The sequence below is a fragment of the Physcomitrium patens genome, chromosome 14, assembly GCF_059467195.1.
Source record: "Physcomitrium patens ecotype Gransden chromosome 14, ASM5946719v1, whole genome shotgun sequence".
NCBI classification, from domain to species: Eukaryota; Viridiplantae; Streptophyta; class Bryopsida; order Funariales; family Funariaceae; genus Physcomitrium; species Physcomitrium patens.
Window position 1 is genome coordinate 12,864,715 of NC_143423.1, and position 24,656 is coordinate 12,889,370.

General features: G+C 36.7%; 3 protein-coding genes across 7 annotated transcripts; 1 reads left to right on the plus strand and 2 right to left on the minus strand.

The window, feature by feature from the left end:
- Positions 1 to 10,756: 10,756 nt before the first annotated feature.
- LOC112291788 (bifunctional nuclease 2) lies at positions 10,757 to 13,657 on the minus strand. 2 transcript variants are annotated; one of them, XM_024539680.3, is made up of 3 exons: positions 12,837 to 13,177; positions 11,858 to 12,677; positions 10,757 to 11,746 (listed from the first exon to the last, which is right to left on the minus strand). In XM_024539680.3, exons 2-3 carry the CDS (start codon positions 12,575 to 12,577, stop codon positions 11,417 to 11,419), a joined length of 1,050 nt encoding a protein of 349 aa, XP_024395448.1. In that variant the 5' UTR covers positions 12,578 to 12,677; positions 12,837 to 13,177; the 3' UTR covers positions 10,757 to 11,416. The 2 variants fall into 2 exon arrangements, with proteins under 2 accessions (XP_024395448.1, XP_024395446.1); XM_024539678.3 differs by having other exon boundaries at positions 11,858 to 13,657.
- A 2,004-nt stretch (positions 13,658 to 15,661) lies between these two features.
- On the minus strand, positions 15,662 to 17,882 carry LOC112291787 (protoheme IX farnesyltransferase, mitochondrial). Its single transcript, XM_024539677.3, has one exon. The coding sequence runs from the start codon at positions 17,803 to 17,805 to the stop codon at positions 16,318 to 16,320; it is 1,488 nt and encodes a 495-aa protein (XP_024395445.1). The 5' UTR covers positions 17,806 to 17,882; the 3' UTR covers positions 15,662 to 16,317.
- Positions 17,883 to 19,999: 2,117 nt separating this feature from the next.
- On the plus strand, positions 20,000 to 22,820 carry LOC112291789 (uncharacterized). 4 transcript variants are annotated; one of them, XR_016506400.1, is made up of 5 exons: positions 20,214 to 20,743; positions 21,347 to 21,553; positions 21,690 to 21,793; positions 21,906 to 22,133; positions 22,390 to 22,820. XR_016506400.1 is itself a non-coding variant. In XM_073538644.2 (4 exons), the coding sequence occupies exons 3-4, from the start codon at positions 22,113 to 22,115 to the stop codon at positions 22,711 to 22,713; spliced, it is 345 nt and encodes a 114-aa protein (XP_073394745.1). In that variant the 5' UTR covers positions 20,069 to 20,743; positions 21,347 to 21,793; positions 21,906 to 22,112; the 3' UTR covers positions 22,714 to 22,820. The 4 variants fall into 4 exon arrangements, 3 of the variants coding, with proteins under 3 accessions (XP_073394747.1, XP_073394745.1, XP_090112053.1); XM_073538644.2 differs by having other exon boundaries at positions 20,069 to 20,743; positions 21,347 to 21,793; XM_090255927.1 differs by lacking the exon at positions 20,214 to 20,743 and having other exon boundaries at positions 21,414 to 21,553.
- Positions 22,821 to 24,656: the final 1,836 nt, after the last annotated feature.

Genomic DNA, 24,656 nt, shown 5'->3' on the forward strand with positions numbered 1-24,656 from the left:
ATTGCGGTGACTGTGGGTCCCCATCTCCGGAAGCTTTCAACATCACCCACCACCAGCAATCGACAGTGAAGGAAGGAAGGAAGGAGAAAGGCTTCGCAAAAGAAGCTTCTGCTTCCGAGAAACTCAGGCGTGGGGATCGTTTTTGTCTTGTGCTTTTTGTATATATATATATATATATATTATCAAATTCAGATCCCCAGTTAGGGTTTGAGGTTTCTGAGGCGTGGGGATCGTTTTTGTCTTGTGCTTTTTGTATATATATATATATATATATATATTATCAAATTCAGATCCCCAGTTAGGGTTTGAGGTTTCGGAGGTTCTGGGAATCATCCACTTACTTGGTCTCTTGTGTTCCGTTTGATTATTGCTATTATGTTAAGGTTGAGTTTTTTGTGTTGATAGGGCTGGCTCTTGATTGTTGCTTGTTCTTGTGCTTGAATTCATGCCTTGCTCACAACTCTGTTGGTTGAACTTTTGTTTTGCTTTGTTGTATATGTAAATATTATGATAACAATAATATTATTAATTTTTTTCTAACTTTGTGTCAAGGACAAGAACTCGATGAAAAAGTAATTCAGACAAGTGAGCCTTCACTCAAAGAAAGATAACAAAATATAAATAAACAAGTATGTATATTGAAAGAGAAACTAGAATCGCTATTGTCAAAGACTAGAAAACATGAAGACCCTTGAAACTAGACTGGAAGCAAGAAAAGAATTGGCTTCACTCTTGTCTTTATATATACTATCTAACTAGGAGCTACGTGGCAACGTTCTATAGGACCTCCAATATGTGTTGACTTTGTAAGACACATGCCTTGACTTACAAGGCAAGTTTTTCTATGTGTGGGCCACATTGTTAGCTTGGTCTTCAAGCTAATAACATGTGTAGCACATGGCCAACTTGTTGACCACGTTTCTAATCCCAAAAAGTCAATTAAAGACACCTATAAAGTCAAAGCAGCATCTATGAAGCTTCTAGGAAGCTTCCATATCAAATACTATAGAATTAATTTATCTTTATTTACTTTTATTTACTTCTATCTATTTATATATGTAATTACTAGCTTACATGAATAGGTCCATGATATTACCCCCCTTTCTAAGAACGAGTTCCATGAGGAGCAGTCATCATATGTTGAAGAAATCTATGATGTAACGAATTGTATTTGCCACATATTCTGATCTTTGTTCTCTTTGAAGATGATTGATAGGGCCTCTCAACCATCAGTAGTGTCTCATATCAGGGCGGGAAGACCACCCAATTATTTGATCATTGTTGAGGCCTTCATAACTTCCTTCGAATAGAATATTTGGAACATCATCAGGAATTATTCCTACCTCTAATAAAATCACCGAACATCGGGATTACCTTTTTAAGTCATAATACCAAATGCATTGTATCTCGCCATCTATTCGAGAAAGAACATGTCCTTCTTAAAGATCTTCATCTCGATTTCGTCGTCTTGAAGGTTGTGACAATCATAATGTCTCATCCGGTAGGTCAACAAATGAAGGCTCTTGAGTCAAATCCATTGGTTGTTGGTTCTCTATCTCCTAAGCGTCACAACTACAAAGAAGCTACAAAGAAGGATTGAAAGTAGAATGTTATCTTGCCTAGATATTGTTTCTTTTATAAAGAAGGTTTTCATCTTGATTTTGATGGATGTTGTTGATAAAAAGCCTCCACCACCTTTGTTGCATTTGCAAGATTCTTTATTGGCTCCCATGTGAGTTCACTAATATCATATCTGTGCCAATGGACGAGATATTTCAATTTATTTTGGCACCGCCTTGAATCTAAGACTTCTTCTACTTCAAACTCTTCATTATTGTCCACTTCTATAGGAGGAGGTGGAAATTGTCATCTTCTTTGTATGTCCACTGTCTTGTATGGTTTAAGAAGAGACACGTGGAATATGAGATAGATTTTCATTGACTCCGATAGATGTAAACAAAATGCAATTAGATTGATTTGTGCAGAAATAGAAAATGGTCCAAGCCTTTGATAGTCCAACTTGTTACAAGAACGAGTAGTCTTGATATTACGACGAAGTAGCCATACCTTATCACCCAAGTAGAATGGTGGTTGTATCTTTCGATAGACATCCGCATTGACCTTTTGTTGTTCTTGAGCCTCTTTTAACTGCGCCTTCATCGTTGCATGTAGCTCTGACAAATGAATCGCCAAATCTTTCGCAGCAAGATTATCAACTTTTGAAAAGTAAAAAATATCAAGTCGTGGATGATAAATATAATTAGCAAAGAAAGGTGTTTGTTTTGTAGAAAAATGTACCATGTTATTGTAAGCAAACTCTGCCAATAGCAAAAGAGTCGTCAAATCATCTTGTTGATAGTTAATGGTACATCTTAAATATTGCTCCAAAACTTGATTAACACACTCTGTTTGTCCATCAATTTGAGGATGGAATGCCGAAGATAGTTTTAAATCCATTTTTAGAATCTTAAAAAGAGTTCGTCAAAATCTTGATATAAATTGAGTTCCCCTATTTGATATAATATCCTTGGATAATCCATGATAGCAATAGATATTGTCAAGAAAGAGCTTAGTTGTTTCTTCACCTATGATACATTTTGTATATGGTATAAAATGTGCCATCTTGGTAAAACGATCTACTATCACAAATATAAAGTCATAAGAACCTGAGATTGGAAGATCCATGATGAAGTCCATAGAAACAGAAGACCATGGTTGTTTTGGAATGGATAATGGTTGAAGAAGTCCAAAAGGTCGATGACAAGGAGTTTTTGATCTTGAGCAAATATTATATGATTGTACAAAATCTTTGACTGCCTTCTACATTTGAGGCCACCAAAAATCCTTAGATATTAGCTCCAAAGTCTTATTGTATCCAAAATGTCATGCTGCTGGGAAGTCATGACGAGCTTGAAGAATACGTAAACTTGCTTCTCCTTCTGGAACATGTAGGCGTCCTTTGGAATAGAGTAGGTTGTTCTTGAACTCGAATTTAGAGAGATCATGAGATTTAGAAGAATTATTCTTGATATCACGAACAAGAGGCTCTGAAGACATACTTAACTGGACTTGCTTAAGAAAAGTTAAATCAACAGTCAATGTTGATTTTATTGCTCGAAGATGAAATTGCTTTGGCTTCAAGAGAACCATTCTTTGTTGCTCAAAAGTTGCATCTCATTCTTTTGGTGCAAGATAAGAACATCTAGTCAAGGCATCAAACAAACATAATTTTTTTCCTGGCCGATAAGTGATGATGAACTCGAATTTTGATAAAGACATGCTCCAATGAGCTTGACAATGATTTAATACACGTGTTGACATGAAATACTTGAGGTTCTTGTGATCCGTATACACGGTGATTGGACTAGAAGCGCCTTCTAGATAATGACACCATTCTTCTAAAGAATCCACAATTGCAAGAAGTTCTTTATCATGGATCTCATAATTGAATTTTGCTGTTGAGAATTTTCTTGAATGAAAGGCTATTAGGTGAAGTTTGTCATCTGTTCCTATTTGTGATAAAACCGCACCTAGAGCAAAGTCTGATGCATCTATTTCCATAAAGAACGCTGTGGAAAAATCAACACAATACAAGTTTGGTGCAGAAACAAACGCTGTCTTTAAAGATTCCAAAGCAACTTCCACTTCTTGATTCTATTGGAGTTTATCTTTACAAGTCAAACGTATAAGTGGAGCTGCAACTCGAGAGAAGTCTTTGATGAAGATCCGATAGTAGTTGGTAAATTCCAAAAAATATTGGACATCTCTTATCGTTTTTGGGATCTTTCAATCTATAATAGTTTGAACTTTCTTAAGATCCATCATTTGAAATGATGTAATCTAAGAAATCGACTTGAGTAGTATGGAATACACACTTTTCTATCTTGGCATAGAGTCTCGCATCTCTTAATTTTTGTAATACACAACAAACATGAAGTTCATGTTCTTTTGGATTCTTAGAATAGATTAAGATGTTGTCTAGATAATAAACTACAAAATCGTCCAAAACTCTCGAAAAATATCATTCATTACATGTTGAAAAGCTGCTGGTGCATTTGTAAGTCCAAAAGGCATGACATTGTATTCAAAATGTCCATACCTACTTCGAAACGAAGTCTTCCATTCATCTCCTTCTTTGATGCATATTAGATTGTATGCTCCCCGAAGATCTATTTTTGTATAGATCTTAGCTTGATTCAACTGATCAAGAAGTCCAGATATTAAAGATAGTAGATACCTGTTTTTGATGATAATCTTGTTGAGTCCTCGATAATCAACACACATCCGCAATGATCCATCTTTTTTCTTCACAAATAGAATTAGAACTCCTGTTGGAGATTTAGAATGGCGTATGAAATTCCTGGCTAGATTTGCTTCAATATACTCCTTGAGTTCAGTCAGCTCATTTTGTGATATACTGTAGATTGGTCCGAATGGCAGTTGTGCTCTTTCTTGAAGGTTAATTGAGGAATCATAGGGACGATGTTCTGGGAGTTTATTCGCATTCTTTTTTTCATATACATCTTAAAATTCTTGATATTGGCTTGGAATGTCACGTGAAGTCTTTGCACCATTAGAAACGAGTGTGGCATAAATAATACATGGTGATTCTTTCATAGGAGCATGCAAGAAAGCTTTTGCACCTATAAACAAGGGTTTACTTGAACTGGACTTATGACTCTCTACTTCATTAACTACACTGGTAGTTATACTTTTAGAGAAAGTAAGAGTTCGAAAAATCCAATCTATTTGAGGGTTGTATTTTTTTTACCACGATAAATCTAAAATAACTAGATTAAAGGGAGATCTAATGATATTAAATACTACAAAGCTATTATGACCATTGATTATTACTTCTATAAGAAGGATTTCGTGAGTAATATCTCCAGAAGACAATCGACGACCATCTATGACTTCGACATGAACAAATTTAGTTTTCTTTTTTAAAGATATGCTATGTCTTTTAGTAAATTCTTCATCTAAGAAATACATCGAGGTTTTTGAATCTAACAAGGTAGAGGCTTTGTAATGTTTAGGTCCTAAAATAATATTTAATGTAAAACAAGGAGAGGATTCTGAGGAGAGAATAAGACCTTTACTAGATGTTGTGCAAGGTTCCAGCAGCACAGTCCTTGTTGTAGTTGGATAAACTTGTTTTTTGACATATTGTCTTCTTTGATAGCCATACTCCTTATTTTGTGGTTGAGTCATTTCTTTGGACAATGTTGAGCAGTGTATTTTGGTTCTCTACAATATAAACGTAATCCTTCTTGATGACGACGAGTCTTTTCTTATTCAATAAAAAGTTTGAAATGTATTGCATCAATTTGCATATCTTTTACTTCTGAAAATATGTGTTGAGAAGACGTAGGTATTGCCATTGAATTATAATAATATTGAGGCCTACTTATGTGACTCTCAGATTGAAATTCAAAAAGTCGATTGTCACATTTTATAGCAAAATCAATTGCTTTACTCAATGTTTGAGGATTGAATAAATTGAGCATCAATTTTTTTTACCTCATATTGTAGTCCATAAAAGAATTGGCTAATGAGTGCAGCATCATCCCTCTTGGTATCAATCACAAGTTATCGAAATTGTGAAGCATAGGTTGTTACAGATCAATTTCCTTGTCACAAGATATGGATCTTATTTGTTGCAACACGAACTGTATCATATTCTCCATACATAGATCAAAATTCTACCAAGAAAGCTTCGAAATTATCCAATATTGGATCTTGTCGTTCAAGAAAAGATGAAAACCATGATAATGCAGAACCAGAAAGTACTGTTCTAATAAACCTGACTTCTGATCCTGGAGTTGGATAGCTTTGGGATTGAAGTTTGATTGTCAATTGTACTTGATTGATGAATCCTCAAAACTTTGATCTCGTACCATCAAATTTCTCGGGTAAGGCAATTCTTGGTTCTCTAGCATTTGAATGATGTTCCACCATGGGAGAAGGAGTATGATTCGATGTAGATGTTGAGGCAGCTCTGACCATTTCTACATCTCTACTTTCTGTTATTCTTGCTCCTTCTTCTGTTGGTGAATTAAGTTGATGCATCACAAGTATTAATTACCTTAGTTGTTCTTGCATTTGTGTCATTGCACTCTTCAATTCGATAAGCTCTCCCATAGTAATACCTAGAAAAAAAATATCTAATATTGCTCAAGACAAGTAAGAGAATGGACTTGAGAACAAAGATAATACTAAAAATAATATTAGTTTAAAAGAGGGTAATCCACAACTCTTAATACACTTATGTCTTATCAAGAAAAAGGGGTAATTTACTCTTAATCAAGAAAAGACAAAGCTTTGATATTGTAAGTGTATTCTTGTCATTCTCTCAAGGATAAGAATTCGATGAAAAAGCAATTCAAATAAGTAAGCCTTCACTCAAAGAAAGGTAACAAAATATAAATAAACAAGTATATATATTGAAAGAAAAACTGGAATGGCTATTGCCAAAGCCTAGAAAACATGAAGACCCTTGAAACTAGACTGGAAGCAAGAAAAGAATTGACAAGAGTGAAGAAGGCTTTATTCTTGTCTCTATATATACTATCTAACTAGCAGCTACGTGGCGACGTTCTATAGGACCTCCAATATGTGTTGACTTTGTAGGACACATGCCTTGACTTACAAGGCAAGTTTTTCTATGTGTGGGCCACATTGTTAGCTTGGTCTTCAAGCTAACAACATGTGTGGTACATGGCCAACTTGTTGACCACGTTTCTAATTCCAAAAAGTCAATTAAAGACACCTATAAAGTCAAAGCAGCATCTATGAAGCTTCGAAGAAGCTTTCATATCAAATACTATAGAATTAATTTACTTTTATCTACTTTTACTTACTTCTATCTATTTATATATGTAATTACTAGCTTACATGAGTAGGTCCGTGATACTATGATAAAATAACTATTATTTAGTATTATTATTATTATTATTATTATTATTGTAACTATTATTTTTCATGGTTATGCATGAATTTTATATTTTTTTTTCATAAAAATTTTATCCATGATATTTCATCCATGATATTTCAGAATTGTGTGCTATAATTTTGTTTTAATATACCATTTATCTCTAAAATTTATATTAAGCTATAGATTTTAGAAGTAAAAACATGTATTGCAAGTATATCTAGAATTTGCATCAAGCTTTAGGTGATGCTTGTGACAAGGATGGAGACTAAAGAAAAATGGAGAAGAGAAAGAATTTATGATCTTCCTTAAACACTTCTTTTGGTTCCATCAAGTTTGTCTTATAATAAAGTCTCCCAAGTATTATCAAGTAATATTTCCTCAAATAACAAATTTAAGTCGGATAATAGCATCAATGAATTATTCATCAATACCAATGTGGAGTCTTAGAGGGGTATTAGTGAGTTTGTATTCATTACCTTAGTGGAATCCTTGTAATAGAGAGAAATCACATTTGGCCTTATATTATAGAAAATACACATATTTTTAAAGAGAAGATAGGTGTCTTCTATCTTTGTAGTCACAATGTATATACCTTACTTCCAATCTTTTTCATTGATATCAATGCTAGTACCATTTGATCACTCATACATGGCCACAAATTTGGCCTTGAAAGTACATAGTTGACCTATCATATTGGTCATAGAAAGATTAAACTTGTTGTTTCATGCTTTGTTTATTTTGGCAACTCCCAACATCAAAGCTTCAAATTTAGACATCTACTTCTTGTATAACACAATCTTGCTTAAACTAAGCAACTTTTGAAAGTTCTTTTATGTCTTCTAGTGAGCACACAATTGTGGCATAATAATTTATTCCAAAATGACATCCTTTACTACTATCTGTAGTACTCGAGATCTTTTTTGAAAGCATAAAGAATATCAAATCATGTTAAAAAGTACAGATGTAAAATGTTAAATTGATATACTGTATCATCTTAATATAACTTGATACATTACTAAAATATTAAGTGATACTTTAAAAAATATCAATGGATATTGAAATTTGAATAATAATATCTTAGATTTGATATTTTGAATGATTTTAGAAACATCAAGTATTAAATCTTAGTTATTTGATTTTGCAATGGCACCATGTTTGAAATTCCATAATGATAGATTTTTTTTTAGTATATTATTCTAAAAGAATTAAAAAAAAAAAAACTTATTTGAATTCATTTAATTATATTTTATTTTGGAATCTATATTTTACTAAAAATAAATAAATAATAATACTTTTAAAGATATAAAATTGAATATATATATATATATAATTTTTTTTGAAATATAATAAAAATTAGTATATAAGTATTTTGAATTATTTATAGTATTTATAGTCTATTTAAAATTATATTGAATCTTTTAATTTATTCATGTATTTTATATCTTTGGAGTAATGTTTTTATCTTTTTTAGTTTTGTAATCAAGTTTAAGTCTTGAGATTAAAATCTTAATTCTTCTTCTTAAGAATCATGATTTATCTTTATTATTTATTTATTTTTGTAAAAGAGCTTAGATTTTAAAAAGTATTTTTGATTATATATATATATATATATATATATATATATATATAAACATTTTTTAAACTTAATTAAATCTATAAAATTATGATTAGAAGTTTTTTGTATATGGTTTCTATTATTGTTGAAACAAATTGTTGTTCTTATTTCATTTGTTATGTTTTTTTAATCATATAAGCTTAGAATTTTGTTGAAAGATAATATGTAGCCAAATTAAAAAGTTTGCCATCTTTATATATATATTTTAGGTACTTTGATATATTTAAAAGTCCTAATATTAGTTTTTAAATTAAATAAGATGGCCTACTGAACTATATATTTTGAGATTGGAGTTAGAATTGAACTACACAGCTCTTTAATTTATTTATTTTTTATAAATTTTCTAAATTTTTTATGCAAAGTTTTAAAAATTCTTATTTTCATAATCATTTCATTCTAAAATGACACAAATTTTACAATGTATTTAAATCCTACAAGATAAATACTATTTAGACTCAATTATATTAATTACTCAATAATAAAAGTATATTTTATATACATGTATGTATGGAATATTGCTAATGTTTCCTCAATTTGTCATCCACTATATGCTATCATAATTTTTGCTATTGACACTACAATTCTCTGTTCATTCAAAATATTTTTTTAATTTTTAGTTTATTGTTATTTTAATTAGTCTATTTTTAATATTTCCAATACATACATATATAAATATTTATTTATTTATAATAATAAATATAAAAATTTAAAAATTTAAAAAAAAAACTCAAAGAAATATTTTTATTTTTAAGATTAAAATATAAATAAATATGCTTTTTTATTTAATATTGACAAAGGATATAGATGGCATATAGTAGATAGTGGATTGTGGTGGCAATAGTAAAAACTGTTATGACATTTAGTGGATAGTAGATTGTGGTGGCAATAACAAAACAATGTGGTACAATACCTTATATATATATATATATATATATATGTGTGTGTGTGTGTGTGTGTGTGTGTGTGTTTTAAAACTTTTACTTTACAAACTCAATTATAATTTTTTTCTAGTAATTTATTCTATTTTTTCATATCAAAAATTTAACAAAAAATTATCATTAAAATTAAATCTATTTAGTTAATTATAAGAATATTACATTTGAATTTTTTTTTTAATAATTATCATTTAGTAATAGTTTGATCTAATTTAAAATTATGACATGTACTATATATACAAACTTCTAGAATATTTTAATATTTGTAATAACCTCCTAATAGTTTTGATTATAAATCCTAAAAATAAATAATGTTATAAATATCTCTTTCAAAGCCTGTTTATTAGCATGACAAACACATTTTGTTAGGAATCTTATAAAGAATTTCTTTTAATACCTAAGATGGCTAGATGTTAGAAGCATTGACTACAAATCTTTAGCCTTTCAAGTATTATATGCAACGACAAAATTGCTGCCATTTTTTATTTTATTTTATTTTATTTTTGTAGATTTCTTTTTCTAAGTCTTGCTATTTTGTTTTATAGAACTTGTTGTATCTTAGCAGTAACTACTTGATTCTTCAGACCTCTTAGTTTACTTTTAACAAGTTTATTTTTTTTATGATTAAAATTTAAATCATACTCCTAATTATTGAAATATGTCAATTGGTAAGAAGACTTTTGACATGCAATATGTTTAAAAAAAATGTAAGGTTTACTTTGATAAATTTAATTACATATTTCAGTAGAATTAGTATATTGATTTTTCAAATTTCAAAATAAAAATTCATCAGAAATTATTTTCATATCATAAATAAATTAATATAATTTTGAATATATATATTAAACAAAGAATAATATTAACAGTTTAATACTTTATTAAAAAAATTATATCCATTTCTGAAAGTTATTAATGTAATGAAATTCTCAAAAATTTAAAACATTCACAATACTTAAATATTAAAATCAATGAAAAAGAATCATATAATAATTATTCTATAATTAGTCTACAAGCTGTTAAGAAGATACTCGTCTATTCAATAAACTGAAAAACCATGATAGTTTTTGCTGTAAGTCTATCAAATAAATTTATGTATTATTTCATAATTTTACACATAGTAGTTGGTGACTAGTCGAAATGATGTATCTAAAAAAACATCTAAATTATTTGCTGCAAAACATCTGCGAAAATTCCAAAAAAATAAATGAACATATTTGCACCTTGCACGCATACATGGTGCACTTCGTCATGGAAAAAATGGTGTAAAAAAAGTTGCTAAAAATCACTTTTTTATTCCAAGAAGGATTTTAAAATCGTGTCGGTGAGGCTTCTCCGTCGGAGACACCGGAGTTAAGATTCAAATTCAGAACCAGTTTATGTTGATATTTCTTTGGTTTCCTTGTGGAAATGTCGGCGGATTAGTAGCGATCAGCAATCGGCGCTCTTGCGTTAGCTGCAAGACCCCGTCGATGTGGAATAATTCAATCTAACTAACTAATAGAATGTCAATCAAATGCTGATTCATAACTGCGTTAAAATGAATGTGCTCTTCTCTGCACAACATTAATGTGTCAATATCTATCCATCTATCAATCTGTCTATCAAACTAACCAACTTTCTATCTATTTTTCTTCAGCTGTATATATATATATATATATATATGATACATGTGTGAGGGATTTGCAACAACAACGTGAGCTGCTGCAACAGGTGCAGAACAGTGGATCGAATGCCGAAATGGGAGCAGTAGCGGCACTTCGATGACGTGACGAGGAGTTAGTAGGGTCCTTGTCGGTGACGGTTGCGCGAGTTGGGTACACAGTGCCGCATCAGAATCGAAGCGGAATCCAGAGCCATGAGGTGAGCGAGTGTGCAATTGTGGAACACGAGAAGAAGAGGAGGAGGAAGAAGAAGGAGAAGAAGAAGAAGAAGCTAGACAGGGGATTGGGGGGGTTCTGATCGATGGGGGGGCCATTCAGTCTCTGCCGTTTGCTTGTTCTGCTCCAAACTCTCGCTGCTCGCCGCTTTCCTGAACTGCTCGAGCTCATCGCGCAGCTTGCCCGCATCTATGAACCTCTCCTCCACAGCGGCGATGTGCATGTCCCGCACCATTACAAACTCCTCGGCGTCTAGGCAGGGCCCAGGAAGCGGCGTGTCCAAGTCGGTGATGACTAGCCCGTCCTTAGTGGTGATGGTGGAGGGGAGCTTCTCGACATCGGTGACAACCCGGACCCCATCTCCCATTGCGAGATTCTTACTCACCTGCATGCACAGGACAGTATGGGAATTCTATCCCGGAACATGTGAAGCACAGCACGAACTGCAGCGAGGGAGGGAGCGATTCAGAGAGGAGATTAGAACAAGTTGCGTTACCTGGATGGGGATTTTGCACCGGACTGCGAGGTTGATTGCGTCGGAGGGGCGAATGTCGAGGCTCATGGGAGGAGCACTGTCATCTCCCTCTTTGACGAGATGCACCCTCGCGAAATACGTCTCGTTGACGCGTTTCGTCACGCGGACAAGCTTGGCTTTGTATCCCGACACCTCCAGGATGTTGCTCATGACTTGATACACCGTTGGGCGCGTGGGCTCGACGTTTCGGATGGCGTCGGAGAGCATTGCGCTTGGGAATTCGAGGACGATGATGGGGAGGAGAAGGTTGGAGCTGTCGTTGAGGTGTAAGACGATGGCCGGGTGCGGATCGTAAACGGGGAGCGTTCCTGCCTCGTTCGAGTTGTGCACGCACTTGAGCACATCGCCGTTGCGCATCTTGATAGTGCAGCCCTCGGGACCACTCCTGACTTCCACAGCTTCAACGATTGTGGAGTCTGCGTAGTCTTCGTCGTTCTCGCTGAAGTTCTCCGCCACGCTGTCACTCTCGGCCGAATCGCTCGAGTTTCGACTTGTGGAGAATTTCGTGCTTCTCGGTTTCATGGCGGCAGGGAACGGCACGGATAGTGCGCAGTTGCCCAAGGGTGTGGCTCTCATGCTTCTTGGGGTTGACATCAAAGAGCATGGCACCACATTGCTTCGATGCAGTCTCGCTGGGCTGTGACTGGGCAACAAGCTCATAGCTGCGGCGGGAGCTGCCATTCTCGATCGCTTAATCTGCCCCCTCACGGAGCAACCGACTGCTACTGCCAAAGAATGTGATGATGCGTAAACTCCTGCAATAGCTTATGCTACAGCATTTCTGCGAGAAACAAAACTCACCGGTTGGCTTCTTCACAACTCGCGTGGCCACATTCTACACAAATCTCATCGTTAATCAAGCCAAGGAGATGCGCCCTCGAACGTGAAAATTTTCACAATGTCCAGCCAAAGAAATGCATATTGCCCAAGCATGTAGTACTTTGAAGAAAACGTGAGGAATATATTGGGGATGCGGCTTGCGGTGAGCTACGGGGGCGGAGTAGTCAGAATGTGTCAACAGTGAAACAACGGAGGACTTCAGAGGTTTCAATTAACAAAGCTCGATGCTCCCTACGTCAGTAACAAGTGCTGCTGCTGTTGTAAGATCCACCCGCAATGCTCCCCGAGCTAGTTCTGCAGACGAAATGTGCTGAACGAACAGCTAAACAGCGACGATCTAGACGGAGCGCTACAAGACAATGAAGATGTGGACTGCTCTGCTAAAGTAGGGAGTGCAGAATACGAGAGTACAAATAGAGCAAATTGCAGCAGAATGAGCGAGAAAGGAAAGCGGTGCGCGAGAGATTCTGCAACTGTGGGCCATTATTAATTACACATGGGGCGAAAGGCGTGATCTGCTCGGGGAGAGGGAAGGAGGTTCAAAAGGCATTCGACGCGGATCCACTTGCGCTGCGAGGAACCTAGAGGTGATGCGCACCAGCTCTGCGATGCCGTGCAAGTACAGGAATCCATTTTTCTCAGACACAAATGGGAAATCGGACTCATCGATTTTATTTTGATTTCACACCTATTTTTGCTATGCGACCTTGCATCCTTCGCCCCGACTAAATTTAGATAAACTCATGGGTAATCCTTCTGCTTCAAACACGGAATTAAAAACACCCACCCACTTCAAAACGTCTTCATGAATGTTGATTCAAGCTCAAGGAAACATACTGTTGCAGAATCGTGCAGCTCTTTCAATAAGCTATGCGAATTCATCAACGGGCGCACAACCCTGTTGAGACTATGCTCAGATAAGAACAGAAATTTGAGAAGAACCAGCAATTCTCGATTCACATTTTCTTTTTGCACGTTCAACCGGTCCTCGCTGGATGGGTTGACCAGGTTCATGAATTAAGCTCGTGCCGTCACCAACCATATGCCGAAAGCATCCTGACCCAGATCGGTAACTTGGGACACTTTCCTCCGGAAAGCTCGATTCTCAACAATGTTCGGCTTGCTAACTTTTCGATCCCATCAGGACGAGGAATCAATCGATAGGGCAAGGCAATCTCCGGCATCAAATTTTACTCGCCGTCCGCAGGGCCACTAGCCCAAAAGCGTCGTCGAAACTTGTCGTTTTGCCTGCGAGGGGAATGAGATCTTGTCTAGGAGGCCAATAGCAGCACATCCACAGTTTCTGCCCCTCTGATTTTGTCATGTTCTTTTTTTTCTCTTTTTTTTGTAATGCTTTGCAAGTAGGCAAGGATTGCAGGGATCCATGGGGTTGCAGGGATCGGAGGGAGAGGGTGTTTTCTGCGAGGAATGGTGTTTTACTGTGCTTGGCTGAGTCACCACGCCCACCTGCAACTGGTAGAATTCCTCAGTCTCACCCACATCCCTACAAGATGTGGCTACGAAACAGAACAAAAACGTCGTCATTATCCAGCACACACACGAACACACGAACATGTAGCGAATGTACACCAGTTGCTTAAGAGAAGTGGGTCAATCTAGTAAAAGCCTGGCATATTTACATGCTTATCACCTGAAAATAGTGATAATAGCATAATGCTACTGGACTATATATTTCAACATAAGATATATCTTCTTTTGTCAATCTACACATGCTTCCCTGATATCTTTTTTACACCTTACAGTGCATATGTTATTATTTTATATTTTTCAATGACGTTTTCTTGAAAATTAAAACTTATGTTTAACAATCATTAGTTGAAGCTCTATGCCCAAACGACTAACACGATAGAGATTAAATATATTTAAAAGTCATCTCTAGATGCTACTGATTAAATGGTATTCTATTTCTATGATTTTTCATCTAATATTTACATAATTAGATTCACCTAGCTCGTATTATACACATGTGTGTTCTATGCATATATGCTAGTAAATGTTGAAGTCAATTTAATATTTAACTCCCTTGTAGATACATCAAGATTGCAGACATTACTTTTCGTCAGATGGTTAAGTCGAAACATGTCAACAAGTCCATTTACAAGTCTTTACGCTTATTCACATACTCTTCTAGATTGTACAATACACCATCAAACTTTTCAACTTTAATGTTTAGAATGTTTGTAGATTGGCATCGAGTTTTAAACTCAATTCCGATGTTGGACTCATTATTCTGTTTCAAATTCTTCAAGTTTAGATGGCTTCATGTGAAAAAAAAGATTTAACAGTTTTTTGCTTAAACTCACAATCAACCACAAATAATTGAAGCATGTAAGCAACAATAATTCAGACCCTTGTTTTGCTCCACCAGTCACTCCGTAGCAATTGAAAATTCCTTTCTATGCCAACAATATTTTGTATATATATATATAATGGTTCCATCAAGATTAAAAATAAACTTTCTGAAACATTCACTTCCCAAATATGAGTAAAATCAACACCAAAAGAAGATGACTTCTTGAAGTCCTTGCAGAGAACAGCAGAAGAATTCACAGGAAAACTTCTGCGTTTACCAACACCAAGTTTTCTGGAAGGAGTTGATTATTTGGGTCAAATGTCGAGTCTGCATCTGTAACTAGAATTCTTTCCAAACAAGATGCAGACAAAACGATCGAGAGACAATGAGGGATGGTTCAAAACTTGTGAGCCATGTAAATCTTCATCCTTATATCCATTCCGTTGATCGAGTTCTGTGTGAGTAGATCCCAAACAAATAAGCACCTTGCCAAGAATGAGGAAGGAGAAGCCGCCTCGACTTGGTGCTTTCCCTAAAGAAGGCCACACAGCTGCTGATCATCTAATTTGTAAACCTGCGGGCATGTATGCACTGCAGAAGGCCATCGAACAAAGAGTGAAATTTTGTTGCTAAAACTTGTGGCGTTACCACACGGCAACAAATGCTATTGCAAACTATGTCTGCTTTTATTCAACAACGCATCAGTATTGAACAAGTCGATGCAAAATGCGCTTCAGTAAACACTCCTCAAACTTGCAAAACTCTCCAGAAACCTAGAAGTACTGCAGTTCGCATCTTACTGCAATTTAGACGTTACCTGGATAAAAACACTCCATCAATCTTTCTTCAAAGGATATCCATGACGCCTAGCTTCCAGTGGTCTCACAACTAAGATAATCCTTGCGCACACCTAATATTCTATTTCTGGTAAGCTGAACTTCCAAGTAACCTCAATTCCCGAGCACCGAACCAGAGGACCAATCGGGTCAAGGGTTGGCAGACATAACTTAGATAGATTTTGAAAAAGAAAACGAAGAATAACTTGAGAAACGAGAGTTGACAAACTATATTGGATGGTTGCCTCGACGCACGCACAAGCGCCACCTCTTGCTGTCCAGTCACATTCCCCTTACGTGAGCAAATGTATAACTGCTAATCGTCGTAGTGTTGAGAGATCAGATGATCAAGAGAAGCGTAGAGGTTCAACTTCGATTTGGCGAGTGTATCCCATAGCAGTGAGTGTGTTCACAATGTCTCAAACATGTTGTCAGGCCTGTTGGAAAGTCCTATCCTCGGGAGCTGGAAGAAAGGGAAAAGGAGCAGCAGAGAGAGAAGCAATGGGAGGCATAAGCGACCATGGCTGTTTCATGTCTTTCCCGATACCTTTCAGGTCTGCATACACCAATTGTTTCTGATGCTTCACAGCTCTATCATTCTCGGACAACTCCTGACGCTTCAAATTAGAGTTCGGAATGCGCTGATAGATCATGGCACCCATGAATATTGGTAAATACAGAAGACTTACTCGGAACATTTTGCGGGCTGTAACGGAGGTCGGATTAAAGTAAAATGAAGCTGCGGAAGCCCCAAAGATACCGCTGAGCACCAAATTCTGTATCCCAAAATGACTGGAAACCACATTGTAGTCTTGCGCTAAAAATCCCAGTGGAGCGAGGTATATACAATTGCGTAATGCCGCACGAGCGGTTCGACGGCCGGATAAGTCTCCGAGAGATAGCATTTTGTATCTACCAGCGGCGTAATCTTGACGACAAAGAAATGCCAAGGCCATAAAATGAGGAATCTGCCAAAAATATAAAGCTGCGCCTAAGATCCAACCCCCTGCATCAATTTGCCCTGTGGCAGCGGCCCAACCCATGAGAGGAGGAATGGCCCCAACAACTGCCCCAACCCACGTGTTGATCCAGTGAATTTGCTTCAAAGGTGTGTAAACCAAAGTATACAACAAAAGATTAGCAGCTCCAAGCTCAGCTGTTAATGTATTCGTCTGGTACGCCAGTGTCGCGACTCCAGCCACCCCCATGGTCACCGCGAAGGCCACCGCATGAGGCAAACTCATGCGCCCGGAGGGCAACGGCCTGCGCATGGTCCTCTTCATGCGCGAGTCATTCACGACTTCCATAATCTGGTTGAATGCGTTCGCAGAGCACGCAGCCATCATGGTTCCAACAGACGTCCAGGCGAATCCCACCCAATCCACCACATCCCCACTTCCAACCACAAACCCTAACCCTGCCGTGGTTACCACCAACGTACTCAACCGGAACTTGGAAATCTCATAGTAACACCTGAGCGATTTCGCAACCACCGACGGCTCCTTAACGTTCCCCCCCTGCAACACTCCACCAATTTTCCCTGACACTGCCCCAACGCCTCCATTCCCCACGCCTTTCCCTCCCCATGCAAGCGCGGCACTTGCAGTACCCCTACACAAAAACCTCCGCACTTCTTCACTCTTCGACTTCGAACCCCCATCCCCGATCCCCTTGGGCAATCCATTTCTAAGTCCACGGACTCCACAAACTCCATAGCCAACAGACCCTAGTCCTTTTACGAATACCACTGAGGATTCAAGACAAGGCTCCGATGCAGCTTTGCTGCAGCCTCTAGTTGTCAACACACCAAGTGTGTGCACGTGCCGAGCTCCATCGACAGCCCAGCTTCCGAAGCGCTCGGCAGCAGGACGGGGGGCGGAGCTGCGGCAAGAGCGCAGGAAGAGCGCAATGGCAGCCATGAATGGTCCACCATAGCCAGGAGCAGCATCTGATCTCTATCGCCAAAACCTACACGCCCTTCTTTCTCCCCTGCTGCTGCTTCTTCTTCTTCACTCCCCCTTCATTCATGCGTTACTGAATGAATGAAACATGGGTGTCACTGTGTTCTAGGATGAATGATTTCATGTTATTAGATGAATAGTTAAAATAAAATAATATGTAAATTGACTTATATTCATTACATATGTGTAACATTTTTAACCTTCCCAATGTGTTATGTGTGTTGTTGTGCAATGTTTAGCGTGAGCTAAGAAGGCACTGGCTTGTGCGATTTTATATTTATATCTTACATCTTTAGGTACTTTGTTCCGAATTAATTTGAGATCCTCACGGGTCCGAACTGTAACACTGTATACTTTGGTAGAAACACGGTGTAATTAAATATTTTTGTGCTTGAAAGGTATAACATTTGGCAACCAAGAGTGGTCGCAGTGATTCTACCGACTCTTCTATGGTAGACAGCACATTCAGTAATAAATTGAAATTAGATGATTTTATACTAGACAGTGAATTAATATGGGGGAGTATACAATAAAGTATTCTAATCGAAACGTTAATTACCTCGCATTGATGTGTAAAATGAACAATGGAGCAAGTCAGTCCATAATCAAAACCCTGTAAATGGCTTCTATCGACAGGCAAGCACCGACAGCCGCAGAATCACCGACATCCGTCGCGCGAGGAGGATTACAAAAACGCGGCGCTGAGAGCGAAGGAATTGAACGAGGCGAGGCGACGGAATCGTAGACAGATCGTACCCACAATGCACAATCCCACCTTGATGCTGTTTTCTGGCACCCCACATAACACACGCATTCACGAAGAAGCTGCAAAAGCGATGAGTTTCGTCGCTCCAATCTTGTGATCACGAGAGGAGAACCCGTCGCGACGCACCGAGAGGAATGACAAATCCGAACCCAGAAACAATAGGTAGTAGAAAAAGCCTTTTCCCTCTCGATTTTGGTAGGAAGTTTTTGTGCAGCGCTGCAATGTTCTGCAAGATTTCGAAGAGTGCTCCAGCTAGTGCTTGCTACTCGGATAGCTTCGCTGACACCTGGAACTGGGTTCAGATTCGATACATTGCCGATCCAGACAGTGGTTTCATAAACATACGTCGTTGTGAATAGGTACCGAAACATCGGTGTTGTTGACGTTGTGGACGCGCTACGCTGTGCGACCTTTCTGAAGAGGCTGTCGAGAAAGCATGGAACTAACCCAGAGGTGGAGTTGAAGATGCAGTGGCCTTGGCGACACCGTGAGAGGATTTCGGTACCTTTCCGGCAGCAAATTTAAGAGAAGGATTCATCTTCTGCTTTCGCTGCAATACGGAAGAAATGGTTGAAATTTTGCACGTTGGGTTTGTTAAGATAAGCTAGATTCGTACGAAACTTCACCATACATTATTGGCGTGGCTGTATAAAACTATGTCAGATTCTCTTGTGGAATCTAAATTGGTGAGCCAGGCCAATTACTGAAAATAGGCAATCGAGGGTCGAAATCCCTTCAACCACTTGGATACCAATTGGACGCTACTGTTCTGTACAACATGCAGAAGAATCCGAGGCCTTTTCGATATAGATTTTGCTAAAGTTTGTCTCAGTCATTTCGTTGAGGGCTTTGGACACTAGAAGGTGGTGTTGATACTACAATTCTGGATTTGGAAGCACTGTATTGCCATAGGAGGTTTTCCAACTACTGCAGCTGATCAGCTCAACCCATTTAAGTTCTGTATCCAAGGTGTATGGCATCAAAAAAATACGTTGAAAGAAATGCTCAGAGGCTTGCAATTGAACCACAAACGAAGTAGTCTTCAACAGACGAGGTTTCAATGTCCAACTGACTTACAATTGTATTGCCTCAAAATTTGGATGCTCTTGAACCGTGATCAAGGTGGACTCTGTCACTTAACAACACAAGAGGCCAGAGAATACATTAAAAATCAAAGACAACCTCCCCTCCAATTTGAACGTGAATTGCAAATTGTCCAACACGGAGCTGACCCATTAGTTTAATCGGGATTTTATAAAACTATTCCTGATGTAATAATGGCGCTTTAGGGTTTCATGGCCCTCCACAATGACCCTGTCGTCACTAAATGCCTTTCGGTTGGAAGTAATTTTGTGGTATGTGATAAGCTCAATTGGAGCGAATCGTTGTCTTGCTGGCAGATTTTGGGTTCGAATAAATGGGGATGGTGGGTACTCCATTTTACAGCGCAAGCCATCGCGATTCTCATACCTACGATCGTGTGTTGTTGAGTGGCGGGCGGTTGGAGGTGGATGTGAATTTTGGCTGATTTTAAAGTAGTGCATTTAGTTGGGTTGTGAATGAATATTCATCAAGAGGTTTGTCAGACCTCGCATGCGAGATGTCGATTGTTGGTCGCAGAATTGAGGTGAAGGATACCATTACGGGCTTAATTGTGAGGATTGAGCGGGAGAAGAAATCCTCAATGAATTGTGAAGAAGCTTGTGTCTAGAGGTTTTAATGGAGGAAGGGTTACACGTCCGAAGAACTAATTTGTGAAGAGCGGTAGAAGATAAAGTTGTTTTTGTTGAAGTATGCATTCTTTTGATGAATTTGTTTAAATATCATGCTAGGCCTTGTAGAGACTTCTTTCTAGAGAGAGATATACCTCAATTCAAGAGAATGTGTCTCATTTGTGCAGCATGAATGTCAAAGGTGTGGTCTGCTACCACGTCAAGAGTACTGTCTTCATTGTGTAGCAATTAGTGTCACTACATATTTTTAGCTGCTCGATTGTGATTGTAGCATGTAGTTGCTTGTGGAACGAGTGCAGCTGTGAACAAGCCTCTTTTTATGCTGGGATTGTACGTTTCCAAGTATTCAAGCCAAATTAACGAAGCAGGTCTTGGAAGAGTTCCACTTGATAACCAGGTACAAGCCTCTGTCGAAGGAACATCTTGATACTTTTATCAATGCGATAGATGCCATTGAACATGTGTGCCTTCTGCTCTCGTGACCTGATTTTGAATCATCATATAATGAGCATTAATTTTTGAGACATGTTTTCATTATGCATTGTTTCTTAGGGTTTAGTTACATGCGTAGAGCTGGACAATCAGAAATCACATGCTTGAATGATGCTTTTTTTTATTCTTTTTCTTTTTCTTTTTTGAAAATAATAAAAATAAATGTAACCAACAGAATTAGTTGGGTCCCCAATCAAATGGATTCTTTTGTGTATTATTATTGAGAACATTGCAATTGCATGTGCTTTTCTACATTGTGCTTTAGTGTTGATTCAAGGGTTGGAAGTAGCAAAGAATGCAACGGAATCATAAGTTGGTTAGTCATCATAGTGTCGAATAGGGTTATCATTGGAACTTATGCTCATCGTCTCTAAGGCCAATCGTGTCAAGAGACATGGCACCAAAATACGTGGATTTGGCCAAAGCGGAGGAAGAGGTAGACAGAATTACCCAGATAACAAGACAAAATTTCAAAGAGGTACTAAATTTGTTTTGGAATTGCTTACAGACGATACACAACACAAGAAGAATGCTGGAAGTGGATGCCGAGTGTGTCTATGCTTACATGTAAAAGGCAAAATGTAGCAGATTCAATCAAGAATGTTATGGAATTTGTGCTTCAAAATTCCCTCAGTAAGATTGAAGCCACTCTTGTGGACTCTTTGGATTCCAATGATCCACCTAAGCGGGAAGATGAAGTTGTTCAGCTTGAGAGGTATCACCTACAGAAACTTGTCGTCAAGGACGAGGACTTGTGGTGCGACCGTGTATGTGTACATGTGAAGGTCGAAATGGACAGCACTCTTTGGCATAAATTACCACCGACTATTTAAGAATTTGTGTTTGCGCAGCTAGCTCTCCATCAAATTTTCCAGTTGCGTGTTTTTTTTAAAGCATTGGCGGTCTTCAATTACCTCAGCTAGGTTTCAAATCGCTTTTGGCTCTATTGCATCACGTAAGTCCTCATATATTGGTCTTTTTAAGCTCATGTCTTCCCATTATGCTTGCTATATTGATGTCAGTTATTAACACTTGACTTGGAATGGATTTTATCTCTTGTAACTTAGGTGCGTAAACATGAAGGATGTTCACATTGGCATGCATGTTAGCCTCGCAAGTTTGCTTTGATAGTTGAGACGGAACGAAAAAGTTTGTGGTGTTTTTGGCCCGTGGAGGGGGTACGATATTCGAGTCAATTTTATTTCCTTCCTCTGCATTACAATGTTCCAATTGCTGGAAATGGAAGATTAATATATTGTAAGCGTCCTGTTTCCATGGCAAGCAGAGACTACCGGGTTAGTATCCATACACTAATCAAGCAACAAGAATGATCACCTTGAGAAACATAAGTGACGATGCGTTCTATTTGTTGCATTTTTTGTTACTATTGTTCATGTGTTATTTTTCTTATCAAAGAAGACGATTTCTTGTACTTATTGGTGTTGTTTGGCATATGTTGGATTTTAGTTAATGTTCATACATGTAGATTCTGAATTAAGTCTTGGCTCTCGGTTGCTGACAAGCCCTCTTTATTTGCGTCTGTGCAAATAGGTTGCTGCCATGCAGGATTTACAGCTATATGTGTGCGATCCACTCACTCAAATATGGAAAAAGCTTCCTCTTCCTTCTCACGTGCGTAACTTCAACCTTGTACACCTAGTAGTTGACAAACCAACCAAACAGTACACCATCATTGTTGTAGACCACCTTCAAAACCAAAATGCAAAAGCAAGTGTAGAAGTCTATGACTCCACAAAGAACAAGTGGACTACTGATGGCGGTATTTTTAAGTCAACTACACTACAAGAAGCAATTTTGTCTACTAAGATTATGAAGCTTGTGATTTTGTGGAAATCAGAGTTTATGACAAGATAATTGGCTACACCAACATAGCCATGTATGTATATGAGGACATCTTTTTCTTTGAAGAAAGAGGGTTTTTTCCATTGATAGAGTATAAAGGTTAAATATATATGTGATAAGGATTGAATTGGCAATGAGTGGAATTTAAGTACTACAAGGTTTGAATTATGAATGGAAAAATGTTTGCTTGATGCAACAACCTAAGTTCTTTAAATATTATCTTGTATCATTATATGTCTTTGTTGATGTAATAATTATTTTCAATGATTGACACATCTTTTATGATGATATGTATTTGAGGCTACAAGAATCAGAGCTAGGAGAATTTGAAAATCCTTAGATGTGGATGTATGAAAGATCTTGAGGGAAGTTGATTGATATGGTTGATTATGAATTGTACTTCATTCTTTGAAAGGTGCCAAAAATAAAAATTTGGCTAAAAAGAAACAAGTCAAATAATGATAGCAATTCTTAAGTTTTCAAAAATTTATTCATAAAGGCTAAAATCAATGCAAATTGATATAATATATTTTAAATCTCTTATTAAGTAAGAAAAGAATTGATGTTGTTAAAAGGATTTGAGTTTATATTATGGAGAACTTAAGTGCATTACTCAATATTGTTTAAAGAAGTAATATAAATACAAAATGAAGAGCACAATTGCCAAAGAAGACAACGTGTTAAAAAACAAGTTTCTTCAAGTACAATAGAGATTGTGCAATTGGAATCATGTGCAACATCTAGTAATGGTCCTATTCTCTCCTCAAATCTCCTACCTTTTTTTACAATAGATATGTGTTTAGGACCTAAAAATCACAAAGTCTTTACTTTATTAGATTCAAAAGCCTTAATTTATTTTATAGATGAAGACTTTGTCAAAAAATAAGAAATATTTTTAATCAAAAAGATTAAATCCATAAATATAGAAGTCATAGATGGTTGTTTGTTGTCTTTTGGAGATGCTACTGAAGAGATTATTCTTTAAGATGTAACAGTTAAAGATTATAATAGTATAATGATACTTAATATAATAAGATCTCACTTTATTCTAATTATTTAGGGATATCATGATTAAAAAATCATAATCCTCAAATAGATTAGATTTTTTGTAACTTTAATTTTTTTTGTAATTTAATCTAAAATTCCTTTGGTCAAGTAGAAATATATAATTCTAGTATATTCAAAACCTTACTAGTAGGTATAAAAGCTTTTATGCATGCAAAACAAGAACGATCATCTTTTGCTATTTATGCCACATCTATTTTTGATAGTAAAAAGACATTAAGTATTAAGGACATGAACTAGAAGAAGATACATAAACTTGGGAAATCTATGTCAAAAAAAAGTGACAAAATAGAAATAAAATAGTATGTATATTAAAAAGAAACTTGAATAGATATTACCAAAAGACAAAGAAATTAAAGACTCTTGAATCTAGACGAGGAGAAGAAAAGAATCGACAAGAGTGAAGAAGGCTTCACTCTTGCCTTTACATATACTATCTATCTAGGATCTATGTGGCAACATTCTATAGGACCTCCAAAAATGTGTTGACTTTGCATGACATGTATCTTGACTTGCAAGTCAAATTTTCTATATGGTTGCTACATAGTTAGCTTGTTCTGCGAGCTACCAATACATGTGGTACATGGATAGCTTATTGACCAAGTTTCTAATTTGTTAATCAACTACAAAGATATGTAAAGTCAAAATAACATCTAAGAAGCTTCTCTACAAGGTATTATGAAATTAATCTACTTTTATCTAATTCTACTTATCTAAGTAATGATTACAATAGGTATATATCCGTGACATTGCCCTCTCTTCTAGAAACAAGTTCTACAAGGAGCGTTGATTATATATTGAAGTAGTCTAAGATGTAAGAAATTATATTTGCCATGTACTCTGATATTTGTTCTCTTCAAAGCTAATTAATAGGTCCTTTCAACTATTGG